This window comes from Pseudonaja textilis, chromosome 1 (genome assembly GCF_049901715.1).
Source record: "Pseudonaja textilis isolate UNSWEBS1 chromosome 1, rPseTex1.2, whole genome shotgun sequence".
Lineage (NCBI taxonomy): Eukaryota > Metazoa > Chordata > Lepidosauria > Squamata > Elapidae > Pseudonaja > Pseudonaja textilis.
The window spans coordinates 51,907,917-51,933,732 of record NC_141990.1 but is presented as its reverse complement, the minus strand read 5'-3'; the positions used below and the strand labels follow the sequence as shown (position 1 = coordinate 51,933,732).

The 25,816-nt window shown below is 35.8% G+C and overlaps 1 protein-coding gene across 1 annotated transcript in view; it reads right to left on the bottom strand.

The window, feature by feature from the left end:
- The window catches only part of DNAH14 (dynein axonemal heavy chain 14), a 244,663-nt gene that overhangs the window by 44,544 nt on the left and 174,303 nt on the right, over positions 1 to 25,816 (bottom strand). Inside the window, 8 exon segments of the mRNA XM_087929036.1 lie at positions 7,988 to 8,218; positions 8,471 to 8,686; positions 10,943 to 11,083; positions 15,461 to 15,556; positions 17,998 to 18,129; positions 19,609 to 19,768; positions 20,266 to 20,360; positions 20,645 to 20,770. Of these exon segments, the coding sequence (XP_087785162.1) occupies positions 7,988 to 8,218; positions 8,471 to 8,686; positions 10,943 to 11,083; positions 15,461 to 15,556; positions 17,998 to 18,129; positions 19,609 to 19,768; positions 20,266 to 20,360; positions 20,645 to 20,770 (1,197 nt within the window).

Below are 25,816 nucleotides of genomic sequence, written 5' to 3'. Positions count from 1 at the left end.
GAGACAAATATCATCTATCAAATATAACTCATTGACAATATTTACAGTTAGAACATTTGCTAATACCATTGTTTGCACTGCTTCTGAGACACGCAAGTTGTTAGAAAAACTGGTTAAATCTTTTAAAACTAAAACAGCTACAATTAGTTTCTATAATTGTTTGTTGTCAGTAAGTCAATTTAATAGGCAGATGGTAAGGGATAAATGAAATAAAGAATTAGAGGCCCCTATATTGCCTAGACAATTGGAAACTGTCTTAACTTCTATACCTACAGTGTCAATGGTCCTTAAACTTATACTCTACAATAAATAATAGTTAGAATGTATCGGACTCCATTATGTTTGTACAGAGGAGGGTTTCAGGAACATTTGCAAGGCGACTGTTAGGATTACATGAAGCCTCTGTTAGATTTAGAATTGTTCAGAGTTAAACTTTCGCCATGTGGGTCTAATCTCTGACCTTTCCTTTTTGAGGAAGATTGTTTAGTTGGTGATCTTTCTACAGCTTGAAAGGCCCTTGAAGGAAGCAGGTTATCTGGCTCCATTACAGTCAGTTTCAGATTAGGATATAGTACTGAGATACTATTGATAAGTATCCTCACCCTAGGATGAGGATAATGTATTCAACCTGACTTTCCTAGGATGCTGTTGATCATGGTTTTCCTCTGGGTTAGCTAGGGAGGATGGAGTAGAGGTACAGTTCTTCAGTAGTTCTCTTTCTTGTGCTGACCAACTGGACCTCATCTTCATCCACATCTTTAATAAATCACTAGAGATGTGCTATAATCCTTTTTGCTTCAAATACTCTATTATCATCCCAGTGCTGAAGAAATTCTCCATTGAGGACCACAATGACTTCAGACTGGTTGCTCTGACATCCATAGTTATGAAAACCTTTGAAAGGCTAGTGCTGGGCCTCTGAAAACCATCATAGATCTGCTGTTAGACCCTTTGCAATGTGCCTACTGAGCAAATAGATAGGCAGATGATGCTGTTAATATGGCTCTGCACTACACCCTACAACATCTTGAATCTACAAGGATCTATGCAGGGGTCCTCTTTGTAGACTTCAACTTGGCATTCAATACCATCATTCTAGATATGCTTCTAACTAAACTAAATTAGCTAGCTGTGCCTGATCACACTTGTAAGTGGATCATAAGCTTTCTAACAGACAGGAAGCAGCAGGTGCCGCTAGGCAAAATCACATCAGATACCAGTCATACTTAATATGATAAACCATAGGGGGTTGGACTAGATGACCTACAAGGTCCCTTCCAACTCTGTTAATCTGTATCTACCAGTACAATTAGCATGCCACCCCCTCCCACTCCTAGGGCTGTGTGCTGTCTCCACTTCTCTCTATATACCAATGACTGCATCTCAAAAGAACCCTCTGTTAAGGTATTGAAGTTTGCAGATGATACAACAATTATTAGCCTCATTTGAGACATTGACTAATCTGCATACAGATGGGAGTTTGAACAACTAGCTTTGTGGTGCGACCAGAACAACATTGAATTAAATACACTCAAAAGCATAGAAATGATGGTAGACTTTAGGAGAAATCCTCCTATACTATCATGTCTTACAATACTAGACAACACAGTATCAACAGTAGAGATACTGTTTCTAGGTTCAAGTTTCTAGGTTCTATCATCACAAGATCTAAAATGGACACCTAACATCAAAAACATCCTCAAAAAAGCACAAGAAAGAATGTTCTTTCTGTGCCAACTCAGAAAGCTTAGACTGCCCAAGGAGCTGCTGATACAGTTCTACACAGGAATTATTGAGTCTGTCATCAGCACCTCTATAACTGTCTGGTTTGGGTTTCAACCAAACAAGACAGACACAGACTTCAATGGATAATTAGAACTGCAGAAAAAACAATTGCTATCAACCTGCCTTCCACTGAAGACCTATATACTGCTTGAGTCGAAAAGAGGGCTATGAAAATATCTACAGACCCCTCGCATCCTGGACATAAATTGTTTCAACTTCTACCCTCAAAATGACATTATATAGCATTGCACACCAGAACAACTAAACATAAGGACAGTTTTTTTCCTCCTTGCCATGACTCTGCTAAATGAGTAATTCCCACAACACTGTCAAACTATTTAGTAAAGCTGTATTATTTATTCTCATCTTTCCTATTACCTATCTCCTTTTCTATTTATGACTATAACTTGGTTGCTTGTATCTTTACAATTTATACTGCTTGTTTACTGTAGTTTCCTAGCATGATTTATGTTGTTTATTTAGTATCCTATGACTATCACTAAGTGTTGTATCTTATGATTTATAATGAATGTATTTTTATGAGGACTATGATCATATCAGCTATCACTTATAGCTTTTATGTACCCTGAGAGCTTTTGCACCAAAGACAAATTCCTTGTGTGTCCAATCACACTTGGCCAGTAAAAAATTCTATTCTATTCTATTCTATTATGTTAGCTTTCAGGAAAGCAGTGAAGACATGGCTTTCACCCTGTTGACTGAGACTGTTGGGTATATGGATACACCAACCAGGTTTGGGTTGAATAAATATGTAAACCTAGGTTTAAGTGTATTGTAGCTTTAAGCACAAGAAACTGCAATGTCATTGTGGGTGCGGTTGCAGGCAGCAATATAGGTAGGAAGAGAAACGTAATAGACCCTGCTTCTGGATGCACCTGGTTCTGTTCCTGGTCTGCTGCCTGCTGCAACGTCTATCTGCTTACTCTTGGAGGCTACTGTGCCAGATACCTTTTGGACTGTTTACTTGGTGAGCTGTTTACTCGGCGTTGTCTTTGAGAGAAAGGTATCGGGAGGAGAAGATTTACAAGCAGATAAGGACATTGTATTTACTGTTAATGGACTTGATAACTGGATGGATATACTGGATAATGACATATGGACTGAATGACACTTCTTAATCTCTGTGTGTATTAAATAACTATTTTATAACTACAAACAGTGTTTTTGTCTCCAGTGTGTGTATACTCTTGGGCCCACTCTCTCTCTCATTTGCCTGCCTGGCTTGACTGCTGCTGCATACTCTGCTTGGGGGTTTATCCCCAAACACTAACATTGGTTATGGGCCCAGCAGTGTGCACAGTCTAACTAACCAGGATATAGCAGTGAGAGTTGGTGTGAGTTGCACATTACTGTAAATACAAACTGTTTGTTAAATAGTTATTTTTCACAAGAGCAATGGCACAAGTAAATTTGCCAAGTCTGTCCATGATATCCAGACTAGATGGAACAAACTATGTTTCATGGTCAATGAAATGTAGTTTACTTCTACGAAGAGAAGGTTTGTGGAACATAATAACAAACCCACCAGATGTATCAAACTTAAATCCTAATGATGAAGAGGATTATAAACTGATACAGGACTATGAACGAAAGAATGAACAGGCTTTGTGCATCATAGGTCTCACTCTGTCTGACCAGCAACTCATTCATATCCGTGGAGTGGAAAATGCTGCAGACTGCTGGGATAATCTCAAGAGGATTTATGTTTGAGACAGTGTAGGAGCTCATATCAATCTTACACGGAAGCTGTTTAGAACACATCTTGAGAAGAATGGAGACATGTTAACTCATTTAAACTGTATGAAAAGCATTTTTCAAGAATTACAAGAAAAAGAGCTTATATTTAATGAGTTGCAACAAGTATACATCATATTGTCTTCTTTGGATCGAAGCTATGATGATTTTGTGACTGCATTAGAGGTATTGCCAAAAGACAGTTTATCAGTAACTGAGATTACCGGCAGGCTATTAGAAGAAGCCAGAAGAAGGTTTGAACGTGACCAGCTGAGAGAAGATAAGCCTAATAAAGAAGAGAAATTATCTTCAAGGCTGGAAAGAAACCAGCTGTGTAAAGTAAAGCACCCGGAAGAAGAGAAGTTATCTTCGACGGCATACACAATTAAAAAGTGTTTTAATTGTGGAGGCAGAGGAAATTTGGCAAGATTCTGCAAAAAAGGAAAAAGCCAGAATTTAAAGAAGCCAAAGAAATCCTTTGAACTGGCCATGTTTGGCAATTGTGATATGAAGAATGATATATGGGTGGTGGACAGTGGTGCATCCCACTGCATCACGAGAGATAAGATAAAGTTTATAAAAATGTCTACAAGCTCTCAACATATATCACTCGCCAATGGTTGGCACCTCAAGGCCAAGGGTGAAGGTATTGCTTATTGTCCATGTTTAAACCAGAATATAAAAATGTTGTATGTACCACAGTTAAAGATGAACTTACTTTCTGTAAGAGTATTAGATAAACTAGGATATGTAGTTACATTTAAGAATAATAAGTGCATACTGGAAAGAGACGGCAAAAGGGTAACTGCAGCTTTAAATGGAGCATTATATGTCTTACATGATAGTAAGAAAGGGGAGGCACAGACTGTATTTAATAATATCAAGCCTCATGATGAATGTATCCATTTATTGCATAGGCGTTTGGGGCATGTGAATTTTAAAATGCTAAAACGTACAGTAGAGTTATCTGAAGGAATAAGGTTAAAACCCTGTGATAAGTATTTGCGTTGTAATGTCTGCTGTGAAGATAAGAGTAAAATAATGCCTGCAAATAGGCTAAATGGTTTCAAAACTAAAGAACCGTTAGAAGTAGTATTTGCAGACATTATAGGTCCAAAGAAACCCAGTATGGGGGGTGCTCGATATATACTGAGCATTATGGACCATTACTCTAGATATGGGTTTTGCTACCTAATGAAAAGCAAAACTGAAACATATCAACATTTCTTCAACTGGTTAAGGTTTGCTGAAAGAAAAACCAAACGGCAAATTATAACCCTGGTGACAGATAATGGTACGGAATTTGTTAATAGCAAATTCCAGAATAGATTAAAGGCAGCTGGAATAGCTCATAAGACATCTGCACCATACAGACCACAGCACAATGCATTTGTTGAAAGGCGAGGCCAAACTCTGCAGGCAATGACCCGTACTATGTTAACTGATTCTGGGTTACCTGATTCTTTGTGGGGGGAGGCCACAATGTGTGCTAATAATTTATTAAATAACGTTGTTAACTCAACCACTGGTGAAATACCATTCACCATGTGGCATGGGAGGAAGCCTGATTTGAGTTACCTGCACACATTTGGTGCACCAGCATGGGTGCATATCCCTACACAACTCAGGCGTAAAGGGCAACATAGAGCTAAACAATTATTCTTCGTTGGTTACCAAGCTAACCATAGGGCATATAGATTTTGGGAGAAAGGCACATCTAAGGTGTTATGTAGTGCCAATGCCCAATTTCTAGAGCACGTAGGATGGGATAAGTTAGAGCAGGATAGCAATAACGAGGTGATTATTGAATCCTATAGAAATCCCATTAAGTATCCCTGTAACTTTAAAAATAATGTAAAGGAAGAAGTACAGGAAGAAGTACAGCCCCTAGAGGAAGAAATAGCTGAAGATGAGGAACAGGTAGTAACTCAAAGAAGCCCAGTAATACCCAGAAGGACTACACGTATTTCTAGACCGCCTGATAGATACCAGGCTAATACAGTGTGCCAGGAAAATAGAATCCCAAATACTGTGGATGAGATTAAAAGATATCCTTCTAAAGAGAAAGAAAATTGGTATGCAGCAATTAATAAGGAATTACAATCCTTGAAGGATATGCAAGTTTATGAAAACGTGAGATTACCTAGTAATGAAAAAACCATTGGCTGCAAATGGATTTTTAAAATAAAAACAGATAAGGATGGAAACACAATCCATAAGGCAAGGTTAGTAGCCCAAGGCTTTAGACAAAGTGCAAAAGACTATGATGAAGTATTTGCACCTAGTCTGAAAGCAGCAACTTTAAGGGCAGCATTAGTGTGGGCAGCAAGCAAGCAATATATAGTTAACCATTTAGATGTGGAAACTGCTTACTTGCATGCTCCACTAAGACATACAGTTTATATGAAAAGGCCTAATGGATTTAAAGGAGACAATAATAATGATTGTTGGTTATTAAAGAAGAGCCTTTATGGTCTTAAACAATCGGGCTATGAATGGAACCAGTATATTGTGAAGGAACTGACCAATATAGGGTTTAAAGCTGGTTTAGCTGACCCATGTCTATTTAAGAGAGAAAAGAATGGGAAGATATCATTATTATTGTTGTTTACTGATGATATTGCTCTGATAACTAAGACTAATGATGAAGCACATGAAATAATAACATCATTAGCCGAGAAAATAAAAATCAAGCAATTAGGGGAGATAAAGAGATATCTAGGATTGAATATACTGAAAACACAGAAAGGTTTTAGGATATCTCAGGAAGATAAGATATCTAAATTGCTAATAGATTATAAGATGGAACTTTGTAAGCCTGCAAAGACTCCAATGAGTCAGGATATTTGCAAAATGGATACACAAAGTCCCAAATGTGATAAGGAACTATATCAATCTTTGATTGGTAGCTTATCATATATTAGCAATTGGTCAAGGCCAGATATTGCTTTTAGTATTAATCAGCTGGCACGACACAATAACGATCCGCTTCAATGTCACTGGATAGCATTGAAAAGAATCTTAAGATATCTTAAAGGAACATTACACCATGCACTGTATTTAGAACCAAAAGGTGATCTCATATTGAGTGCTTATGCAGATGCTAGTTTTGCAGCAGAAAGAGATACTAGAAAGTCGACTTCAGGAACAGCCATAATGCTGGGTAAGACATTAATAGGCTGGAAGTCAATAAGGCAACAGCATATAAGTTTGTCTACTATGGAGGCAGAATTCTCCTGTTTATCTTTATTGTGTACTGAGTTAATTATGTACAAACAAATGTTGAAGGATATGGGCATAACTGTAAATTACCCTATAGTTGTACATGAAGATAATCAGGCAGCAATTCAAATGGCCACTAATATTGCAGTTAAAACGAGAAGTAAACATACAGATTTGAGGTATCTTAATGTAAGACAATCTGTACAGAGTAAATTGATACAGCTGGAGTACTGCATGTCGGCGGACAATGTAGCTGATCATTTTACTAAAGCCCAAGGTGCCATTAAGCATCTAGAGAGTTGTGAAAAATATGGGTTTAGAATGTAAAGGCATTACATATTTATATCAACCAAAAGGGGAGAATGTTGGGTATATGGATACACCAACCAGGTTTGGGTTGAATAAATATGTAAACCTAGGTTTAAGTGTATTGTAGCTTTAAGCACAAGAAACTGCAATGTCATTGTGGGTGCGGTTGCAGGCAGCAATATAGGTAGGAAGGGAAACGTAATAGACCCTGCTTCTGGATGCACCTGGTTCTGTTCCTGGTCTGCTGCCTGCTGCAACGTCTATCTGCTTACTCTTGGAGGCTACTGTGCCAGATACCTTTTGGACTGTTTACTTGGTGAGCTGTTTACTCGGCGTTGTCTTTGAGAGAAAGGTATCGGGAGGAGAAGATTTACAAGCAGATAAGGACATTGTATTTACTGTTAATGGACTTGATAACTGGATGGATATACTGGATAATGACATATGGACTGAATGACACTTCTTAATCTCTGTGTGTATTAAATAACTATTTTATAACTACAGTGTTTTTGTCTCCAGTGTGTGTATACTCTTGGGCCCACTCTCTCTCTCATTTGCCTGCCTGGCTTGACTGCTGCTGCATACTCTGCTTGGGGGTTTATCCCCAAACACTAACAGAGACCAAACAAATATATATTCTTTTCTGGAAAAAACCCTGGAAAGAAAGATCCTGCCTATACTATTTTGAAACCTGGAGTTTAATAGTTTTCAGAATTCTAACTTTTAATTTATATCCAATATTAATTAGTAAAATCAGCCCACACTATTTTTTTAAACAAATGCCTTTTAATAATAAATAGGGAATTACTTCAAAACCTCCTAAGTTATAGTGTAGGTGCTCATCTTTTGCACTGATTGCATTATATTTTTCTTCATTTGTATGTTAGATATGCTGTCTGTGTTGAAGTCGAATTACCTGCAAAAGGACTGATTCACCAAACTGCAAAGAATATTCAATTGTTTTTAAGTAATTGGCATCTGTAGCATTGATTTGTTTCAATTTGGTGCCTTCCATTTGACATATCCATTTGTAAGCTTGGCTTTCTGGATCAATTAGTAAAGGCCACCGTTGTCCATGTTTAATAATTATTGCATTTTCTGTGGAATATTGATCATGTGGCAAACCTGCATTTTGCCATCTGCGGACCTATAAAATGATTTTATAGATTTATAATCATGGCTATAATATTGCCCACCCCCCATACACTAATTATGGTAATGAACAATCCTGTAAATCATGAAGTACATTTTCTCAAATAAATTCTAATAAATAATACAATTTATTAATTATTTTAACTGATAGTGTAATCTGAGAAAGAAATGTTAAATTTGAGAACAGTTTTGAGATAAAATTATAAATAAAACAATTTCATTCTTATTTTTTCTCTTTGTTTACTACCTCATTCTTTTCTGTCATGCAGTTAACCAATGAGTAATTTGGAGAGACCAAAATATTGTTATCACTGCAGAGTTTCAAACTGTCATTGACTAGCTGTTGACGATACCCCGGTGATAACATTCCACTGTAGACAATACAAGCTGCTGATATAAGGACATCACCTACAATTCCTTGCAATCTTTGATCAAGGTTATTAACAGATTCTTTCCAGCGTTCCTAAGGAAGAAAAGTATATAGCTATGTGTCATAAATTTGAACATTAGTCTTGCTAGTTTGCTTAACTTATATGATATAGAACTTATAATTAAATGAGAAGACAAAAGTCAGGAGTTTTGTGTTGCCTACTGAAAGGGCCATAAGTAGGTTCAGAAATGTTCTGAGACAGTGTATTCTTACCCTATCTAATAAAAAAACATTAATGGAAAGCAGAAAGAAAGAAAACCAGGCTATTAACTTCTAAAAGTAATCCAATCATCCTGAAGGAATTCCATTCTATTATTTATAACATTGGCTTGTTTGCTTCGTTCACCCAAATGATTGAAAACTTCATATGTCTCCAAATAAATGAATAAGAGATATTTATTTAACAAAGAAAATCTTGGTAACCACTAAAATATGAACTAAATTCTAGTAACTGAGGCTAACAGGAACACATTTTATTCTCCCAGCTATATTAGGAACAAAATAATAATTGTCATTTTTATATTGGTTAAGGTCAAAGGCCCAGCTCATCTAGTGTTACCAGTCATTGGGCAAATAGAGGACATATCCTCATGTCCTCTATCTAGCAGGCATAGCAAAATCAAATATTTTGTAGCTCTTTTGAGTATCTTGTATTTTTGTTTTCACACAGTAATCATTTAAACTTTGGGGTACTATGACCTTACAAATTGCTTATTTATTTTCCTCAACTGACAACAGGCTCAACAGATTAAATTTATTTCCTGATTCCAGCAATTGGCTTCAATCCACCCACTTCAAATCTATAATCACTGTAGTCTGTAGATCACATGACTCCTCATCAGGGGTGGGATTCAAATTTTGTAACAACCGGTTCTGTGGGCGTGACTAGGTGTGTGTGGCCATGTGGGCATGGTCATGTGACTGGGTGGGTGTGGATTTTTTCTTTTGGCAGCGCACACACACACACACACATGGTTTTGGGCCTTCTGGGCATCAGGGAAGCCTCCTGGGGGGGCGTGTTTGCTCCCAGAAGGCTTTCCTGGAGCTCAGGAAGAAAAAAAATGAGCATGGGGGGGCACACAGCCCCCACGCACTCTGTTTTGGGGCCTTCTGGGCCTCAGGGAAGCCTCTTGGGGGGCATTTTTGCTCCCAAAAGGCTCCCCTAGGGTTCAAGAAGAAAAAAAAGGAGCTTGGAGGGGGCGTGCATCATCCCTCCACGCTCCATTTTAGGGCTTCCTGGGCCTCGGAAAGCCTTCTGGAGGGGTGTTTTTGCTCCCAGGAAGGCCAAAAAATGGAGGGGGGGGTACTGAGCCCCCCTCCATTTTTTGCCTTCCTGGGCCTCAGGGAAGCCTCCTGGGTGAATCAGTAAATAAGCAAGGGGAATCCTGGCACAGCTGATCATAGGAACAGCTGATTGTCAGGAGGGGAAAAAGAAGAAGAAATACCCTAAGGAGTGACTGGGTGGGGAAGAACGCAGTCAGCGATGTCGGGCATGCACACAATGTTGCACATGTGTGATAAAGACTGACTGGGAGGGGAGGGGAGGGGAAGAATGGGTGGAGAGGGACAGAAACTGGACAGTTACTTGTCTGAAATGGTATAATGTCTCTGACTAGGCCTCTTCCATTTCTATTCTGAATTTAAAATAGTTTTTTTTCCTCTCTGAAACCTTCTACCATTCTAAATCTTTGAATATTTCTGGGTTCTAGTATGATGAGCACACTTTTCCCATGCCATGTATAATATACATCTCTATTATGTGCCTTTTTGTAGTCTTTCTTCAGAGGGAAGTAAAGAAGGGACTTTATATATTATTATTTTTTTTGCATATTTCCATTTCTGGTTTTTTTTTTTTTGTGAAGCACAATGACCACAATACTATAGAAATTATACTAAGTGTAGTAACCACAAGGGCATTAATATTGGATTTTTGAAAAATACATGGCTTTCTTGTGTTTTTATTAAGCTGTATGTCGCAACCTCATTTGGTCAATTCCTAATAAGTTAGACAGTATCGGCATATATGTGAAACATCAAGTCTCATAACATAATCCAGCTACCGCAAGGGTGCTATATCATTAATGAAGACAGGCTAAAATGTATTTATTTTTAAATCAGCAGTACATTGGTCACATATTTCAGATATAATCAGTGAGAAAAATAACAATTGTGTATAAGACATAACCCAACGCTTAAGTATATAACATGGGAAAAAGTCAATGAGAAAAAGCAATCAAAAATATAATGAAACTTGAACTTAAGCATTAGAGCAAATTAAAAAGGTAATACCATTTCACCCTTTAGAGCTATGCTTAATATAGATGCACTGTGTAAACGGCGAGTTGTTTGAATTTTTCGGGCTGCAAGTTTTTCCTGTTCAGCAATACTTTCATCATACAATGCTTCTAAATTTTGTTGATGTTGTTCAATCTGAAAATTTAGAAAATTTTTAAATTCTAAATGAGAAAATCTACTTAAAAACTCTATAAAGCAGAATTACTTGCTATATTTGCATGGTCTTTTAAAAAAAGTAACTAAATAATATCTAATATGAGGCTTTTACAGGGCTACTATCCAGACTCTGAACATAACTATGCCCATTTAAACATTATTATGCATGAATTTTCTGAGCAGATTAAGCAGGACTGTGTATAAAGATTGTTTGCTTAACTATAGATGTAGTATTTTTATTAATCAGCTATGTAGTTTGAATAGAGACCTATCTCTAATAACATGCTGAAGGACGTTTCTACTTTAGCTTATTATTATTATTCCCCCTTTTTATCAGTTATCAATTATCAGTTTGTCTTCTTTTTTAGTCACTTAAAAATTGAGGGGATCTCACCCATGCTTTATCAGAACAGACAAGCAACTTTGTTTTCCCAACGTCACCCAGCTACTGTATATTAGGAACAAAATAATAATGGTCATTTTTATATTGGTTAAGGTCAAAGGCCCAGCTCATCTAGTGTTACCAGACATTGGGCAAATAGAGGACATATCCTCATTTAGGTTTTCATGTCCTCTATCTAGCAGACATAGCCTTAAAATCAAATATTTTGTAGCTCTTTTGAGTATCTTGTACTTTTGCTTTCACACACTAGTCATTCAAACTTTTGGGTACTATGACCTTGCAAATTGCTTATTTATTTTCCTCAACTGTCAACAGGCTCAACAGGTTAAATTTATTTCCTGATTCCAGCAATTGGCTTCAATTCACCCCCTTCAAATTATAATCACTGTAGTCTGTAGATCACATAACTCCTCATATATTACTATGGTAAAAATTGAAAAGTCCATTTCTAAGAAATCTTGTCAAGATTAAGCCAGAGTCCATTGATATCCATCCAGATCCTGACAGTGTCCAGACACTGAAACAGCATCAGATTAGCAGCAGCATTTTACCAATGGTAGAGATATACAACTGTGTATGTCAACGTACATCTCAACTCATGGTGTTGCATAAACTCACCCAGTGGCTTCATGTAGATGTTAAGTAGGCATGGAGAGATTACCAAGCAATGTGGCATCCCATATAGTAGGGACTGAGGGTAGGACCTCTTGCTGCCAATGAAACATTGATGGAACCAGTCTTGGAGGAAGTAAGGGACTCAGCACAATATAGTGCTGCCCATTCTCAGCTCCCAAAGCCAGTTCAGAAGGATACTGTGGTTGGTAGTATTGAATGCTGTGTAGAGGTCAAGTAGAGCAAAGATGGATGCACTATGTCCATCCCATTCATTGTTAAACATATTTATTTCATTCTTAACAGTGTTCAGCTTTCCTAGATTTAAGCCATTGATGTTCCATGTTCCTAATTTTTTGAACAGCAGATACATCTCTTTTCAGTAGAAGTTGTGTCAATTGCTGAGGGTGGCATTAAAATTTACCACATCTGCATCATGGATGCTCCTGTTACTATGATAGTCTCTTTGCTCTTCCCCTGTAACTCCCACCACCACCACCACCACACAGGGACCTCACTTTTTGGTAGTATATCTTCGAATCGATCCATAAAGTTTTTTTACCACAGTGAGGTATGGTTGGGATTGGCTGTGTATGTGACCAAACATAATAATAATTGTATGCTACTCGATTCCCAACTATTGTAGGTAGCTCACAGGAATAAAACATAGGACTTACAATAAAATCAATATAATAAAATGATAGCAAGTGCAATAGATCAGATGGTTTATTCTCACTTTATTTATTGTGAGAAGAAGGAAGAGGAAACATATGTACTTGAACTGCACATATGTGCCACACTTATCATCACCAGTGGAAAAATAGTGAAAATTGAAGGCCTCAAGATGCCCTATCAAAATAACATCAAGAGTCTGGGTGAAGAAGATTGTTACAAATACCTGGGCAAGTGGGCATCCTTCAGGCAACATCAAGCACACTGAAGTTAAGAAGCAGTTAGTAGTGAATACTACTAGTGAATAGTAGTAAAGACAGACCAGAAATAAAAGTTAAAATAAACAAAAAAAATAGTAAGAGAACACCTGTCTGATCTTGATGAACACAAATCACCAGGACCTGATGGATTACATCCCAGAGTTTTAAAGGAGCTGGCAGAGGTCATCTCAAAACCACTGCACCATATCTTTCAAAAATCCTGGAGCACCGGGGAACTACCGGAGGACTGGAAAAGAGCTGATGTGGTTCCCATCTTCAAAAAAGGAAAAAAAAACATACCCAGGAAATTATAGACCAATCAGCCTAACATCAATACCTGGGAAGATACTGGAAAAGTTAATAAAAAAACAGATCTGCCAACATCTCGAAACAAGTAAAGTAATAACTAGCAGTTAGCACGGGTTTGTTAAAAACAGATCATGTCAAACCAATCTTACTTCATTCTTCAACATACTGACTAAGTTAGTAGCCCAGAGAAATACTGTGGGCACAATATATTTAGATTTCAGCAAGGCATTTGACAAAGTAGACCACAACCTACGTCTTGGTAAACTAGAAAAAAGTGGAATAGATAGCACCACCACTAGATGGATTCACAACTGGCTGACAAACTGTACTCAACGAGTAGTCCTTAATGGGTCTAAGTCTACATGGAGGAAAGTAAGCAGTGGGGTGCCACAAGGTTCTGTCTTAGGCCCAGTACTCTTCAATATCTTCATTAACAACTCAGATGAGGGAATAGAAGGGGAACTTACCAAATTTGCAAATGATACTTAGGTGGCAGGAATAGCTAACACCCAAAAGAAGGTAGGTTCAAGATCTAGATAGATCTTGACAGACTAGAACACTGGGTTGTATCTAACAAAATGAAATTCAATGTAGAGAAAAGTAAAGTCCTACACTTAGGCAAGAGAAACCATATATATATAGAAACCAACATATATAGATTGGGTGAAACCAGGCTCAATAGCAGTAACTGTGAGATAGATCTTGGAGTCTTAGTGGACAACCAGCTAAATATGAGCCAGCAGTGTGCAGCAGCAGCCAAAAAAGCCAATGCAATCCTAAATTGCACTATTAGAGGGATACAATTGAGATCAAGTGAGGTACTAATACCACTCTATAAAGCCTTAGTAAGACCACACCTAGAGTACTGCATCCAATTTTGCTCACCACATTATAAAAAGATGTTGAGACTCTAGAAAAAGTACAGAGAAGAGCAACCAGGACGATTAGGGGACTGGAGACTAAAACATATGAAGAATGGTTACAGGAACTGGGCTTGGCTAGTCTAGTAAAGAGAAGGACCAGGGGAGACATGATAGCAGTCTTCCAATATTTGAGGGGCTGCCACAGGGAGGAAGGGATCAAGCTATTTTCTAAAGCACCTGTAGACCAGACAAGGAATAATGGATGGAAACTGAACAAGGAGAGATTTAACCTGGAAATAAGGAGAAACTTTCTGACAGTGAGAACAATCAACCAATGGAATAGCTTGCCCTTAGAAGTTGTGGGAGCATCATCACTTGAGACTTTCAAGAAGAGATTGGACTGCCATTTGTCAGAAATGATGTAGGGTCTCCTGCTTGGGCATGGGGTTGGACTAAATGACCTAAAAGTCCCTTCCAGCTCTGATTATCTGTTATCTATTAACTATATCAGTAGACTGAAAATAATCTTAAAATCCAAATTCCAATTCTAATCATAAGATATACATCTGGAATAGTGGACTGACTAGCTTCTGCTGAATTTTATTTTAGATTAGAATAAATGAAATTAACATTAATTAAGGTGAAGAAGGTGTGGAAAAAATGAGGAATCCAAACTGTTGGTGTTAAACAAAAAGAAGTGAGGGCCATGAATAAAAGTAGTATCTCTAAATAGATGTAAGAATGTACCATGCACCAAGCAGTTCTGTTGTTGTGGCAGCGAAAGGAAATAGAAATCAGAGTAAAAATATTTCTTTTATGCATGTGCAAAGAGGGTGGGACTGTCTTCTACCAAAAAACCCAGCTCTACAATCTCTTCATTTAAGTGAAGTACAGAGATCATTGAAAAGAATTTATTATAAACTATTTAGGATAATTTAGGACAGATAATTCGAGAAACAAACTCTTTCCAAACTCTTTCTTCACTCTCTCTACTCAGGCTGAAACACTTTTAAATACAATAGTGAGAGAAAACATCATTTAGAATTATGATGTGATTATTACACAATATATAAACACTCAGAGATAATATATTATTCTAGCTAATAAAGATGACTTTCTCTTCAGCAAAGGAAATATTTATACTAAAACAATATGGATTACTTAGATGCATATACGTTTTCTATTATTTAACGGATTACGTAAATATGATGGCATATATTAAACACTTCTATTTTACCAGGGCTAAACATCTTCGTTTTTCATCTAATTTACTATGTGCACGATTCAGTAATTCCTCTGCTTCCACTACCTTTGCTTGCTTTGGATCTACAAACTAAAAAAAGAGAAATATTTACAATTCAATAGGAAATTGTTAGAATTAATACTTTAGAGAAATATGAAATATATGTCACAAATATGATATAGGCACATTTATTTATATATGACCAAGTAATACTCATTAAATTCATATTTCTAACTGTACTTGATGGATTTTCCTAAAAGCAACATCTCTCTCAGAACTTTCTAGTCTTCATTTTAATTTTCTATCATACTTTTTTATATTGTGACATCTTTATATTGCATGTTCTCCTGTTCTGACCACTAGCCAGTGATGCATCCTGGAGAAATTCACAATTTGATACAACAACACAAACAAATCGACCAAATAATCATAACTCTCTGTGACAGTTCTGTGCTGAACATCTATTGTAATTTGGCTATTTATATTTCTCTGCAAATTTATAATGTGTTAATACAATTTCTGGCACAGGATTTTACTATTCATGAACCTTAGTAAAAGCACAAGTTCTGGGGTGGCTTTGAATAATTCTGGGGTGGCTTTGAATAGCAAATGTATATCATATGTCATGTGGTAGGATCCTAATCATTTCAGTTGCTCATAATATAATGAGTGTCTCTCATCTCTGTGTGGTAATATTTTGATTTTCTGAATCAGAAGAATATGAATGATATTGAAAGTCTGTCTAGGTTTTACTCATCTGCACAGCTTCACTTTTGATGCTTCACAAAAGTGAAGCATCCAGCTTGGTTTCATCTGATCAAGGCTCAATTATGCCTATTGGACATGGGAGCCAAGACTAATTCAGAACAATTCATGTCATCTTATGGAATAGGGGCCAAAAGTGAAACTGTCCTATTTCAGAAACCCTTCTCCCTTCCCACAAATCTGAAGTTGTGATAAAGTCATTACTTTATTTACCAACTTGCCCCAGAGGAAAGACTTTGATTACCTAGTGTCAGTCCTAGAAGGTAGATCAGACTAAGAAGCAGGCTTTGTGTAAACCTAAAGCTACTGTGGTTCACTTCTTCTAGTATAATTTATCTGATCATTGCTTCCTAATAAAACTTCCTTTGGTCCTTCAATGACATCTTCTATTCATCAAATAGAAGATTTATCAAATTTTTACACTGCCCATATCATGTGAGTAACTTTATACTCTCTACACCTAGGTCCCAATGGGTTAGGAAGGACAGACCAGTTTTCCTCCTTTAAACTTAGGAAAATCTATAAGGATTTTTTTTTTTTTAGGATGAGGATTGCTTTAGAAATGACCTAGGAATGGCAAGCTAGTAGGTACTCTTTACAGTTGAGTTTCAAAAAGGAAGATAAGGAAGGTTTATTTTTCCTGAGGGTGAAATGACTCCTTAGACTTGGCAATTCTTCCACAACCTTTATTTCTATTATTCTCCTCCTGCGATCCCCCTCATAACAATCCTGCAGGGACAGGACAGAAGCAAAGGGAAAATGCCCTTGGAAACTAAGAGGAAGAAATCCAGACAGGAGATGGAAAATTCCAGGAAGCAATTCTATATAATTATTTTAAGGGAGGTACTAAGATCAGTCCTGAATAACTATCTGTTTGCCCTTCTCTGCAATCTTGAAGCGATGCCAGAGATCCTTTTCCACAAGGATCCCTGTGGAAAAGAAGAACATACAGAGAGTCCTTAACAGTTGCTTAGCGACTGTTCAAAGTTATGACAGACTTGCAAAAAGCATTAATGATCTGGTTTTGAAGTTACAATAACCACACACACACACAACATGATCATGCAAGTGCATTTTGGGTACTTGGCAACCAACTCACCTTTACAGCTGTTTGCAGCATCCTGCAAACATTTTATAACATTTTTTTTGCCAGTTTCCAGTGTTTATTTCCAACTTACGGCTATAATTCTGGGCTTAATCATGGTCATAAGTCATGGACTACCAGCTAAACACTTTTAACAGTTGCAGTGACATACAACTGAAACCAAGTTTTGAGACTGATATGTTTGAATCCCTTGCAACAGGAGAAAAGTTTATTTTAGTATTATTTACTTAATAAAGAGATAAGATGACCCATTTCTTGTCAGGTCAATCTTCTAAAGATTAAACTATCTTAAAGTAAACTTTAAGACTTATCTTTAAATTTATCTTAAAACTATAGAAATTGAGTCTGTGAGAAAAACAATTCAATTAATTGCTTAATAAAATATTAAATTAGGACTGCTGTATATTTCGGGTCTGCTTCCAGGCCTTCTTTCTCTGAGCTTCCTGAATCCAGGTACATTTCTACAGTTGTTTTATGGTAGAAAATTAAAATAGCAGAATAAATAGAAAATAAGAGGACAATTGGAATTGTTTTACCTCTGACAGTTCTGAAATTTGCAGAAATCAGCAATGTATTCCAGAATCTTTACCCTTATAAATACAATCTGTCCAATATGATGGATTGTTTTAAAAACTATTGAAAATAACCTATGTAAATATACCTTTTTAACAATATGATAGTGATCCAGAGCTAAAATCCACTGGCATATGGAGCAACATGCAACAGACACAAGTCCCACTTTCACTGGGTTGAAATCAGATGATCTCACATATTTTTTTAACTGCAGAAAAACCTAAAATGAATACAAAACAATTAATTATAAATAAATAATTAATAAAATGGCATGTGTAACAGATACAGGTAAATTCTTCCATCTTCAATCAATAACTAATATCTATTTATTTGTTTTTTAAAAAATAATTCCATTGCACTGAATTTATCAAGTAAAGGAAATTATAAACTGCACAACAATATAAAGAGAATAATATATCTTCAACGACAACAAAAAAACAGGGAAAAGAAACAAAAAAAGATTAGTCACAAAAACAAAATATTGGTTTATTTTTCAATATTTTAATTAATCAATCAAAGTGAAATATTTTACTATCCATTTAAAAGCTATCAGAGATAGTTCATTAGACATGAACTATAGATATTGTTGAAAGGTGTCAAAATGCCTTTCTTTCAAGGATTCGATTTTTCTGCTGGGTGAGCTCCGGCGCAAGGATACGGACAACTGCTTGAAAGCTGGATCTTTTTATTTTTCAGGAAGGTGGAGAACAGCGAGAAGTCTACGTTCCTAGGCTAGCTAGCTTCTTATGGTAAGCCCCTGGTTTTTTATACCCTTTTCTCCCTTTGTAAGTTGATTTTGTGTGAATGTTTGTATTTGTGCCTAATGTTTCAAATCCTGTTTGAGTTTGTCTTTATTTCCGTCGGAGGGCAAACTCCGCAGGGTGCGGAAGGCAAACTCCGCGGGGTGGCCAGATTGTATTATTGGTTTTCTGTAATCTCTTTTAGCTTTAAGATAGTTTTTCATATTTGTTCTGTGGCAATCTCCTGTCTGTCCCTTTTGTAATTTATATTTTGTGTCTTTTGTCTGTTTGTTTTGCTTATTTGGTATATCCTGTGTTTGTAAGGGTTTTCTAAATTATCTTTTGTTTCCTTTTCCTATTTGTCTAGTTTTCTTAATTACTTAGGCTTTTGTCTATAGGGATTCTTTAATACTTTTTATTTGATTCCTTTTCCTATGTAAGTTTGTTTTCTGGCTGACCTGATGTTCCCCTTGGGCTTTTCCTGTTTTTTGTGACACGACTGCCTTCGTGAAATTCCCTTTCCACAATATAATTATAAACTATCTATTTCCAGATAGAATTCTACCACTGAGGCCTTTGTCTCAAACTCCTACCAACTGAATCTCTACAAAGTGGAATGAAAAACAGCTGTCGTCTGATGAATAACAGAGCAAAAAGCAATGTAAATGGACAAGAAGACAGTTTTTCACAAGATAATTAAACTGTGAAAGATTAGTCCAAACTCTGCAGAATTAGAGAAAATTTGACTATTTGAATATTGTTCACAACTGTTACATTCAGAAGATATTTACAATCTGGTAAGGAAAAATTAGTTGGATTCTGGTGGCAATGAAACCCCAAACCAGACCGCTGGAAAAGTGTTTCATTTTTAAAATCTCTTATTTGAGGATTTATGTATACAAAAGCAGAAAAACATCCAATCTACTTGCAAATGAACTTGCAAATGAACTTTCTTTTACCTTTTCTGGTAAATTATCTTTGTCAATTGTAATCAATTTTTTCAGGAATCCTGGATCTGACAGTAATAATTTTGCTGTTGCCCAGTCTGGTTTCTTTTGAAGAAGAATACAGACTGCATTCATAACAGTTAAAACAAGTGGAGGAGGATGAGTATATACTCTGCGTTTTTCAGAAAAAGAGCACAAAATATATTATATTCAAAGTCAATTTTTTGGAAAAACAACCTGATTCACATTAAGATACAATAATTTTAGTGATCAACACTACAAAACTGAATGTCCTAGACTGCCCAAGGAATGTAATGCATATTTCTGACCTTAGAGATTGCAGTTTAATATAAAAACAAGAAATAATATGAAACATTACAAGAGCAATTTTCTATTGAGATGACTGATTTTCAGGGAATCTATTGCTTTGGCTGTATCTTACTATTCCTGCTAATAGTTTCTTACATTAGCATGAATCAGGGTACATCAATGTAAACTGCTTTGGCTGTATCTTACTATTCCGGCTAATAGTTTCTTACATTAGCAAGAATCAGGGTACATCAATGTAAACTGATTACGACTAATGAATATTGTATTCGCTAAATTCATGCATTTTGATTTCAAGAGATCCTCAGCTTAGAAATCCTTGGAAATAAGCAATATATTTACCTAACTTCTGCAATGTGATTTTTGTCAAGTGCATCAAGAGCACTAAGAGCCTTCTCCAAAGATGGTAATACGGTATTAAGTTCTTCTGTTACTTGCTACAAAAATGAAGAAAGGGTAGTTTTATTTTTTAGTCACAGGATATACATGTATAAATACTATTTTTATATACAAAATTCTTTAACTCAAACATAAGCCTTTTTATAGAAAAAATATTATTTTTTTAATCTCTTGCTAGCATCTGGAGGTCCCCCAGATTTTTGCACCTCAGACATAGTAGCCCTAGTTTCTCCTTTTGGGGGGAGGAAAATTACATTTGATAGGAATAGTTGGCATGCTTGTTATGATGACATCAAAAGAAGAAACTTTGAAAACTGTGTACCTTAGCATACCCTTCCACAATTTTTGTTTCTGCAGCCATAATTTCTTCATCCTTTTTAACCAAAGTTCGAACTTGTTCTACAACTAACGCATCTTTGTGAAGTTTAGCTACAAGTTCTTCTATTTCCTAATAAGACAATGGTCAAATAATTTAATGGTAATCTCTGAAAAAATAATGAACATAAAACTTTAGCAACAAAAATCCTGCAAACTACTTTCAAAGTCCATTATTATGCATATAAGAAAATGAGGATTTTCTTATGGGTCAGATCAAAAGATCTTTATTGCAGTTCAATGTTTCAGCAATGGATGGCTACAAGTTCTATTTATTTATTTATTATTAAACTTCTTAACCACATACCTTCCTCATAGAAAACTTTGGTATAATTAGAATAAATTTTCTACTGTCTATCATTGGACCCTTTATCATTTACATGTATCTTAAAAAGTTATCAAATTAATCTCCATCACTATGTTTTATGACAATGTATTCTAGAAATTATTGTATGGGAATTAATAACTGTCTCTAATAAATGCTAAGCTCTACCAACAAACTAATATTGGTATTAATCCAGCATCAACTTTTCCTATTTCAAATACAACCTAGAATCTCTGGAGTGTGGCAGTTTCTACATCTTATAGCTAACATAATATAATTAAACATTACACTTTGGAGCTTGCACCATGGCAATGGGAACACCTCTAGTTTTATTCTCCATCTTCATTGTCAGTAATTTGAAGAAGAAAGAAATTGACCTTAACTGATTGGAATGATACCATATATTATGGCTCATGTATAATTTCAGAAGAAAAAATAGATATTAAATAATCATTCTCTATATAGCTTTCCAAGTAGTCATCTTCAGAATGGCCCTCATTTGGAGAAATAAGAAATAATAATATTTATAATTTATCTCCATTTTATTATGATATTCTCTATGAGGAAACATTACAATTGTAGATTTTTAAGTGAAGGAATGGGGGCTTAATATGTATATATGATACGAAAAAAGTGCTTCAGCAAAAATGAAACTAAGAGATGCAGAACTAACAAATGGTCTTGTTTAAAGTTACGATGGGATTCCGTGGTAGCTCCCTAAAGTGGGAATGGAACTTTCTCTAGGGAGAAAGTTTCTTATCTTTATCTTAGTGCCCTAATTTTGTATTGAGTATTCTTAGTTAACAGTTAGGAGTACAAGACAGAAGAAAAAATAATAATTAGGGGCACCTTAGAGGCAGTGAACCTGATAGATTTATAAATCTTCAAGAAGATTTACATCCTTCTCTACAGATGACCACATAAAGTGGATTGATATCAGACCCCAAGAGACCACCAAACAAGAACATGAGTTTTATTTAATGCCTGTAGGCCAGACAAACAATTAAGGATGGAAACTGAACAAGGAGAGATTCAACCTGGAAATAATAAGGAGAACCTTTCTGACAGTGAGAACAATCAACCAGTTGAACAGCTTGCCCTCAGAAGTTGTGGGAGCATCATCACTTGAGACCTTCAAGAAGAGATTGGACTGCCATTTGTCAGAAATGGTATAGGGTCTCCCGCTTGGGCGGGGGGTTGGACTAGATGACATACAAGGTCCCTTCCAACTCTGATTAACTGTTATCTGTTATATCTTATATTGAGCTTTTATTACATTACATCTTCTTAGTAACAGTTAACTTCTTTTTATACCATGCCTTTTTCCAACTTCGAAATTTAATTCATGTGGGTAATCCAAATGAGAAACTGAGACTGACTAAAAAAAAGTTTGGAATAATTACCACAGTTGTAGTTATTTCCTTTTCCTGACTTAAATAATTATATAGATATTTGACTATACTAATTCGGTGGTAAATGAGTATAGTATTATTTTACATGTTTCATTGGTTATTTTATTGTTATCTTATATTTACTCAGATTACATATTAATTATCTTATATTTAACTCCATGTTTTACTTCAGTAGATATTCATTCTAGACTGCTTTGCAAAATCTTTCTGAATTTATAATACTTGTTGCCACATATATTCCTATCCTAAGGAATATTTATTTAACCTTTCACTGCAATAAATCTTTTAATTTCACACAGAAACCAATTGGATTTCTATTGTAGATATAATTTTATTTTACACATTTGGACTCATCTTAATTTTACTGAATTTGTGCATTTTAATTTATTTTTATAACTTCACTGAGTTTCAAAAACAAGAATAAACAGACAAGAAAAAAGAAAAAGAATCAAGAAAGAAAGTGTGAAAAAAAAAGAAAAAGTAAGAAAAATAATGACTTTTGATCAACAAATGTGAATTTTTTTTAAAAAAATAAACCCTTACTCTAAGGTTAACATTATTTCTATTATCTCACATAGTTCAAAACGTCGAATTCCAAAATTAACATTTCATTTCTTTCAGTTTCTTGCAAAAAAATCCAGAAGTGGTTTCTAAGGAACAATAAACTTAGTTTTTTCTTTAATCAAAGTTGCCAATTTTACTATCTCCACAATTCCATCAGTTTCATCATCCATTTTTCTATTGTGGGTATTAGTAAATCCTTCCATCTTTGTGCATATGAAAGTCTAGTTATTGTTTTCACATATAAAAGCAAAGTTCCATAAGGTGTTTCCATTTGTTTGTCTATTAAATTCAGAAGAAAAATCTCTGGCTTCAATTCTATATTCATTTTTAAAATTTTCTGAGTTAGAATACACACTTAACCCCAATATTTTTTAGCCTTGCATGTACACCAGAGATGAGAAAATATACCATCAGTTTGATTAAATTCTCTTTAAGATTATAATTTAACATAATTTCAACTATTCACATACCATCCCATTGATCCAACTGTATATTATATTCATTTCTTGTTCATTTCAACATACAAATTTTAATTTGTTAATCATCTGTTTCCATTGTCAGTAAAAGTTTTAGATATTAGTAATAATATGACTATCATTTGTACACAACTCATCAAATTCAATCCTTTCATTTTCACATTCATAATTCTTATCAAACTTAAATCTTTCTGTTCACTTTTAAACGCTTAAATCTTTCCGTTCACTTTCAAACACTTAAATCTTTCTGTTAACATAAGGAAAACTGCTTGTAAAGCAGTGGTGGAATTCAAATTTTTTTACTACTGGTTCTGTGGGCGTGGCTAGGTGGGCATGGCCATGTAGTCATGTGACTGGCTGGGCACGGCTAGGTGGTTTTAAAATCTTTGCATTATCCTCATTTGAAACATGAAGACTAACAACTTTAGATTTAGTCCTTTGCATTTCAAATTCACTTGAATTTATATATTATTTTCATCATCAATACTTTTGATTTGATTTGTGATTTGACATACAAAACTACTCTATTAGTTTTTTCAAACCTGCTGATACAAACTCTTCATTTTGCTGATACAAAATCAAATACTTCACATCTATTTTCTTATATGGATTTAGTGTAAACCAATTATATCATGTTTCAATATTCTCAAATAATGAAAGAAATAAAAAATTACTCCCACTAGAATATCCCAATAAAATGGAATCATTTTCAGCTTCAAAATCTGTTTTTAAAAAGTAAAAAAGTAAAGGTAAACATTTTCTCTCACACAAAATCCTGACAGAAATCTCATTTAAGACAATTATATCAACTTTATTAATTTTCAATGTTGTATCAAAGTGGCATTGCAGAATTTAGTCCCTTGTTAGTTTCTTTAGGAAATATATCAAAATATCACATTGTCTAATTCTTGTCTAATTCTTCATTCATTCTCTCTGCTTCCTATCTCAGCAAGTTGGCCAGGAGGCTCCAGGTAAGGATCAGGAGTAGTTGACACCTGTTATCAATGGGGAGGAGCTAGAATCCACACCTCCTCCTGATCCAAGGAACACATAGAGCAGAGAGGAGACAGGCACAGTCTAGGTCATCTATATTACTCATGAGGAGGCAACCTTGCCTCTCATGAATGGCTAGACCAGCATTGCCTACTTAACCTCAGCATGAGGACTTGAGTGTTGCTGAAGCCAGGGGTGGGATTCTACCAATTCTGTCCACCTCTGTAGAACCGGTTGCTCTGAAGAGCAGCAGACATAGAACCAGTTCTATGCCTGCTGCTGTTTTGTGTGGCACAGTTGCGGTTGAAAAAGCAGGAAAAAAGGGCTTTTCCAACCGCTGCACACCCGCACGCAGCACTGCTCAGCTGTCCGGCAGCTCAGCAGGTCATAAATTGCACTCACGTGACTTGCGCGACTCACGCATGCGTGTGCAATGCAGAGTGACAGAACTGGTAATTATACCGATCGGATCCCATCCCTAGCTGAAGCAATGTGCCCAGTTCTGGGCCTTGTGTGCTTGTGCGGGGGAACCCTGGCCTGTTTGACTTCTGGACTGCTTTCCTGGACTTTGTATGTGCTCATAGGATTCGATTACCCTATTGTTACACTGAACTTGGAATCCAGACCTGCCCAAGAGGGGTGCTTTACGGGAACGGATTTGAATAAACACATGTAGAACTTTTGCTATATATGTGTATGAGGGGGAAGTGGGGCAGCATACCCCCTAATTTGTTTGGACTATCCCAAAAGATTACTAATTTTTTATTCATCTTTAATGTTCTATCTCTCTACCCTCCCCAATTTTGATAAAAGATTTTGCCAGACATGAAAAAATAAGCTGGACTGCTTGTACCAAAATCTCAAACTATAATATATAAATGTAGACTTATTGCACCATATATAAAAACTAAATATTTATTTTCATGAAAGCAAATATTCAAACATGTTGATCTGTGGAGAAACAACAATTTTCTGGAAATTCCATAGACAGTTTTGAAAGATTTTATCTTTTTCATCTTTTTAATATTAATTATAGAGATTCTCCACGGAATTTTAAGAAATGCTTCATTAGTTCCAATATACAATTTCAATGGGAGATTCAAAAGAAGGTGGGACACTCAGAGAGCAGAATAGACTTGAAAACACAAAATTCAGAACACCTGCTGGGACTTACTGAAATATGTTTGGTCTAACAGAACAACTGATATGCAAAAAAGAAAGAAAGAAAGAAGGAAGGAAGGAGGGAAGGAAGGAAGGAAGGAAGGAAGGAAGGAAGGAAGGAAGGAAGGAAGGAAGGAAGGAAGGAAAGAAAGAAAGAAAGAAAGAAAGAAAGAAAGAAAGAAAGAAAG